General features: G+C 26.9%; 1 protein-coding gene across 1 annotated transcript; it reads right to left on the reverse strand.

The window, feature by feature from the left end:
- Positions 1-3,572: 3,572 nt before the first annotated feature.
- Positions 3,573-6,215, reverse strand: LOC136985640 (kelch domain-containing protein 3). Its single transcript, XM_067282960.1, has one exon. The coding sequence runs from the start codon at positions 6,137-6,139 to the stop codon at positions 4,997-4,999; it is 1,143 nt and encodes a 380-aa protein (XP_067139061.1). The 5' UTR covers positions 6,140-6,215; the 3' UTR covers positions 3,573-4,996.
- Between the last annotated feature and the right edge of the window lie 254 nt (positions 6,216-6,469).

Raw genomic sequence — 6,469 nt, forward strand, 5'->3', positions numbered from 1 at the left:
TTTTTTGCGATGAAGTCGTCTAGTGTCATTTGTTGCTTTTTTTTCTTTCTTTAATCAAATGTCCGGTAGCAGGAGATCGAATCCAAAACGCCTCGCATTTCTTTTGCGGTCCTTTCAAAATCTGGATCATTCGCTACAATTTGATCAACGATTTCGGTTATTGTTACCAAACTTTTACTAAGGAAATCTGTAGCAAGTTCTTTCGGTTCTTCGTTTTTAGAATCACTATTGCCAATCTACCAGTTCTTGAAGGTCGAAGTTGGTAAGACTCTCACCAGAAACCTGCAGTAATTCCTCAATATTCTGCTCATCTACATCTTCTAGTCCTACTGTATCGATTAGATTGACAACTTAGTCAACGATAGGCTCTTCATGGATACCTCCAGCCATACCTTCTTCCACACTCCGTTCATGCATTCATCAGTTAATTCTTGCCATACGAAGTCGATATTGTCTGCGGTATCCATGATGTTATAATTTTTTTTTTTCAAAATTGCACCAAACATAGATTTAGGGAAAGTACAGCGCTACGACGAATTGCCACTTTTTGCTGATTGGTTCCTGTTCGCGAATAATCATATTATATAGAAATCAATAAAATGCTGCGATAATTTGAATCAGCGTAAATTCTGAGCATCTTTTTTAGGCTTCGAGCAGACCGCGTTATATCGAATCAGCGTTATTCGAGGTCTTACTGTTCCTAATTTGATAATCAGATACTTTTTTTTTTTGTAAAAGCCAGTGTGAATGATTTCGATTAAATTTTTATATGTTCTCTTTGATGAAGATCGGCATTCGCTTGTCAGAAAGGACGTTATTAGCGTATCTTTCTCATCAGTCATTTTAATAGTATGGTTTGACAACTTTGCTTGCGTTATAGATAAATCTTTAAGCCAGCAATAATTAATAAAGATTTCAAAAATAATAATAATGTAGCCTACTACTTGAAAATTACAAGTTACATGCTAACCTCAGACAAATGTGCCAACACTGCCAACGAAAAAACAACTCCCTCATTTAAAAAGAATCAGAAGAAAATGAATTTAATATTAAAGATATTATACTATGTATATCATCATAAATACTTACATAAATATCATAGTATAAATGATGATATATTATCATTTATTAAATTCATTAGGCTACATTATTTTTGAAATGTTACTAACTATTGCTGGCCTAATGTTGGGTTTATGTCTAGTCCTTTATAGTCCAGGAATATATATATATTTTAAAACAAAACGATTCCTCAGTAGGAAAAGGGAATACAACATTGGCAACACTGAAAATTTATTTTCAGATCAGATCTACATTTATCTATTTATACCTTAATTTTTAAGATCAGACCATTGACAAACTTTAATTGAAGAAATTTAACTATTTTTTAGTTCATCATATTAGATTTAAGAGAAAAAAATCTTTACACTGTGAACACCAAGAGAGCCTTTTTTTCGCAAGTCCATTATGGGTTTGGCCTTAAAAAATATAATTAAAATAATTTTGAGGAACAGAAACAGAACCTTTATATTAGTAGATTCATATTAAAATATATTGTATTTTATCTATATTAATTAAATGAAGTAATTATTTCCTTGTTTAATTTTAGAGATTTACTTTATACAGTAATAAAATTTATGGCATAACTTGCCAATTTATGAGAAATTAATTTAAAAAACAAAACTTATATAAAAACAACGAAAAAACTAAAAATTAAACAGATTTTTCTTTTTTCATTGATTTTTATGAATATAAAATATGATTTAAAAAAAGATTATATCAGAAAATTAACTTCTGAGTTTAATATTGCATATTATTTATCTTTTTTTATGTTTAAAAATGTCATAAAAATGTAGTTATGTTTGTAAATAACCTGGTAACATTTATCATTTTTCTCTTCATCCATGAAGTACAAAACTAACATTTCTGTGTTGCTACTTTCTTCAGTATGACTTTCACTAAATGAAATCAGCATTTTATAAATAAAGGCATATCACTATTGATAAGAAACATATTATATCCAATATGCTTTTTTAGATTATATGAATTATTGAATTAATTAACAAATCAATTTTTAACAATTTCAATAATTGTTGTTAAAAATTGATTTGTTAAATAATTAATGATTTTTTCATCTAAGGAACTATTTGACTAAGCTTTACTTTATATTTTATTATACTTGAAAGATAATAGATAATATTGTATATATAATATAGATAACATTGTAGCTAAATTTGTTCTTGAAAGGTGCTTATCCTATTGTCTATTGTTCTTAGATGGAGAATCCTTCAAATATAACCTTTGAAAATTTTGTGTTATGTTCTGTCTTATAAGTGTAATATATAATTATAACCTTTACAGCTTAGGTTCTTTCCTACATATTTTAATATTAGAAAAAAGATAATACATTTTTATTAATAAGAATTAAAGATTGTTTAATGTTTATAGATGTTAGAAAATATGCTTAGAGTAAGATAAAGAATGTAGTGTTTTTTAGAAACTGGATTACTAAAAATTTTTCCAATTTAAAGAGCAATTTTCTAAATGTATGTGTTAATGTTATTGTAAAGAATTGGGTTCTAGAATATTTATTGTTTACAGTATTAATAAGGAATGAAGATTATTAAATATTAAATATAAAAGTATGTTTTATCATAAGGTATTAAATATATCACCATCAAACTTGATTTATATATCATTTTATTTCCATTATTAATACTGAAAATAATGATGAGTATTGCTTTACAACAAGTCTACTATTTTGCAAACAGCTTGTTGAGATAACAATCTTATTCAAGTAGCGATTGAAATTTTAAGCAATTCTATGAAGTTACACAGGCTACCAAGCTAAGTTTTTAATATATACACTTAATATATTTGTTACAATTTTAAGGTTTTAAAGAAAAAAATATATATATATATTACACTGTGAGAAGAGAGATACATTTTTTATAACTCAAAATCAAATAACAATTTATTAAATAATGCTTATTTAATTAGCATTATTAACTATAAAATTATCTTTAATACATATTATAAACATTATAATGCTATCCTTGTCATTTTTTTTTATTGTTAAATCATCAATTATCTTTAAAAATTATTCTGACCTATAAAAAATGTTATCAGAAGCTTCAGTTGTATAAAAATTACATTGCTATACAGTTCTGAAGTAAGAAAAATGATAAATAATTTCAATCAGAAAACATAACATTAGGTTTTAGAGAAGTAAATGCTATTAGGAATACTTCTTTACTAATTTGTCAATGAGATATTTGAAAATAAGTTAGGATAAAATAAGTACATAGAGTAATGCAAACAAGAATTTCATTTAAAAAATAATTTAATATAAATCTCTGAAGTATTTAGAAATATAAAATACAATGAAACCTATTTATGGAAGCATTTATTTCTATAATATAAATTGTAATCTACGAAAAAAATCAATGGAGATAAATACTTTCTAGAAGTTCCATTAATAACACAAATTAACCAAGTAATGTATTTTCTAATTTATAACTAAGCAATAACACAAAAATTACTGATATTAAATATTGAAAAAAGGCTATATGTTAAGTAAGAATGAAAAACAGCAAAACATTTTAAAAAGGAAAATTGGTCAATTTTCCATTTGAAAATGTTTTACAAAATGTCAGTAAAACTGATAGTAAAATAAGTTATTATTAAAAGCAATATATAAATTTATATTTTAGATATTGCTTTTAATAATAATCAGTATAGAAAAATACAATACACAAAAACTTAAATTTTTAAGAGTTACTATTTCAATATTTTTAAAATGAATAATGTTCAAAAATAATTTAATTCATAAGCCTGATATAATTTTGAATACTATATAACCATTCATACCTAAAAATCTATAGAATGTATTGTATAGTCTACAGATGTGCTGTTTTTAAATACTTTTGACATTTATAAATAAATTTATCTATAAAATATTAAAAATTTATAAAAGTATTTTGTTAATAAATTTCAAAATTCTGCACAACAGCACATTGATGAAAGCAGTCTGTATTTCAATTTATTTATCAAACTATTAAATCTGTAAATTTCTTAGCTCAATAGGATAAGCATAGCAATGCTAGTGAATTATGCATTAATAGCATTCATTCATTAATGAAATAATCTATGCTAACAATAGCCTTAAAAAATATACATTTTTTAAGATAATAATAGGTTCCAAGGTATCTTACAATAAATTCAGCAATCAATCAAATTTAAACAACTAATCTGAAAGGCTTATTTGATATCATCACTGTTGCACTTCATCAGTGCAAAAACAAATTATAAATCCTGCAACTGATAATTTTGTATAATTTAAATATATAACTCACAAAACTTTTTAAAAATTACTTAAAAAGACAAATAAATCACTATTTTGTGTATTATACACAATTAACTATTGATATTTACTAAAATATAAGAAAATGTATTGAGTATTATATTTAAAATAATTTCAATATGGCACATCAAGTTACAGTTCAATTTAAATGACCTATAGCTTGACACAATCCTCAGTTTTGTACCTAAACTGCAAAGCAACAACAAATAAATGTTCATCATTTTGATATTAAATAAAAATTCTTTAAATATACTAAGAATGTAAGTTGATCCTAAACTAATGATATGTTCAAGAAACTTTCCTCAGCAATTTAACCCTTTCAAATTATCATATTTGATTATCTATGAATTAAATATGAAATAATTATTTAGTAATAGCTAACAAAAAAAAAAATCTTGTGCTGAATTTTTAATTTTATCTATCTATAATTATTGTATTAGCTAGACAATGTTTTTTAATTTTAATTTTTTTTTTCTTTGATAAATCATGCATATTTGAAAAATAAAAGGAAAATTTCCACACAAATGTGTTATGTTATATTTAACTACACATTACTTAAAAATAAACAATACTCAACCTATGTAATTCAAATTTAATCATCAATTAAATCTGAAACACTAAATTAGTTCAAATCTTTTACCCAGTGGTAGGATGTCTGTAAACGCAATTGGTCATCGTTCCAATTTCATATTTGATGTCTTTAGGAAGATAACTTTGATCAAGTTCATATTCAACAACCAGAAACATACATAGTGTCTTCAAACTTGGGAAGAAATCTAAAACGTGTAAATCATCGTGATCTATAAGTACCTGTTCTAAGTTTGGGAATACGATATCCCTAAAATGTTCTTCATGATTTGGATTGGGGCTTGTTCCACCAAAGAGATACAGATTATTGGAAATAAGACAACAACACTGTCGTCGCCTGGGACAGGGTCCTCTTCCTCTAATTTTCACCTGAGACCATTTACTTGTCTGTGGATCGTAACAGTAAAAATCTCCAAAATGTGTAACAGTGTCTCCATTATAGCCACCAAAAATATATAATTTGTTATTGTACACAAATGCCGAATGGCTTCGTCTTCCCACCGGAACCATACCAGTAATTTCTGGCTGAACCCATTTCATTATGCTTGTATCTAAGTACATAAGTTTATTACAGTACACTTCTTCTTGCGAGTGATAGGATCCCTGAACGTCACCACGTCCTCCAAAGATATACATCCTATTACCAATAGATGAAGCAGAATGAAAATCCCTCCAACGAGGAGGCTCGCCTATAGGGACTATGTAAGTCCAGTTCATGGTTTTCAAATTGAACCGATGAACATCTTGAGAGAATCTCTGAATATCTTCTTCATATCCACCAAAGATATACATATAATGATCTATAACACAAGCAGAATGACCATCTCTAGCTCCGGGAATGTGTCCAGTAACCAGTGGACGTGTCCATTTTCTAGTGAAAACATCAAAATAATACAAAATATTACAAGCTCTATTATCATTTCTACCTCCCCAAAGATAAGCTAAATCTTTATAGGCAACAACAGTATGACCATATCTTTGAAATGGTATCTCAGTGGTATCGACTGTTGTCGAAGTTAACGGGAACCACTTCAAAGTGACTGTATTAAAAACGTGAATGTCAATAGGTCTACAGGTTTGATAATCTTCTCCAGTTCGATAGCCACCGAAAGAATATATATTCTCTCTTATAGCAACGGCTGCATGGTTGACTCGACAAAGTCCACCATCGATTCGCATCGTCCACAACATCTTAGAATAATACAACGTAACCAACTCGTCAGACCAAAATATTTAATGTTCCCAAGCCAAGTCAACAATTCGAATAAAATGATTTTCCAAAATTCGCCACCAGAGGGCATTAATAACGCATTTCTTTTTTACTTATTTTTGTTCCAATTCATATAATAAAAATTATAAAAGTATTTAAATTAACTGATAAACATGTATTATTAATAAGTTTTACTTATTTTGATATTAAATAATGGTAATTATTATTATTTTAATACTTGACTGCTTCTTGTTATTTCTATGTTCCTTGGGGAAAAGACACAAAATTGCTGTGTCGAAATTATCATACGG

The sequence above is a fragment of the Centruroides vittatus genome, unplaced genomic scaffold (genome assembly GCF_030686945.1).
Source record: "Centruroides vittatus isolate TY-2023 unplaced genomic scaffold, ASM3068694v2 contig_975, whole genome shotgun sequence".
Classification (NCBI taxonomy): domain Eukaryota; kingdom Metazoa; phylum Arthropoda; class Arachnida; order Scorpiones; family Buthidae; genus Centruroides; species Centruroides vittatus.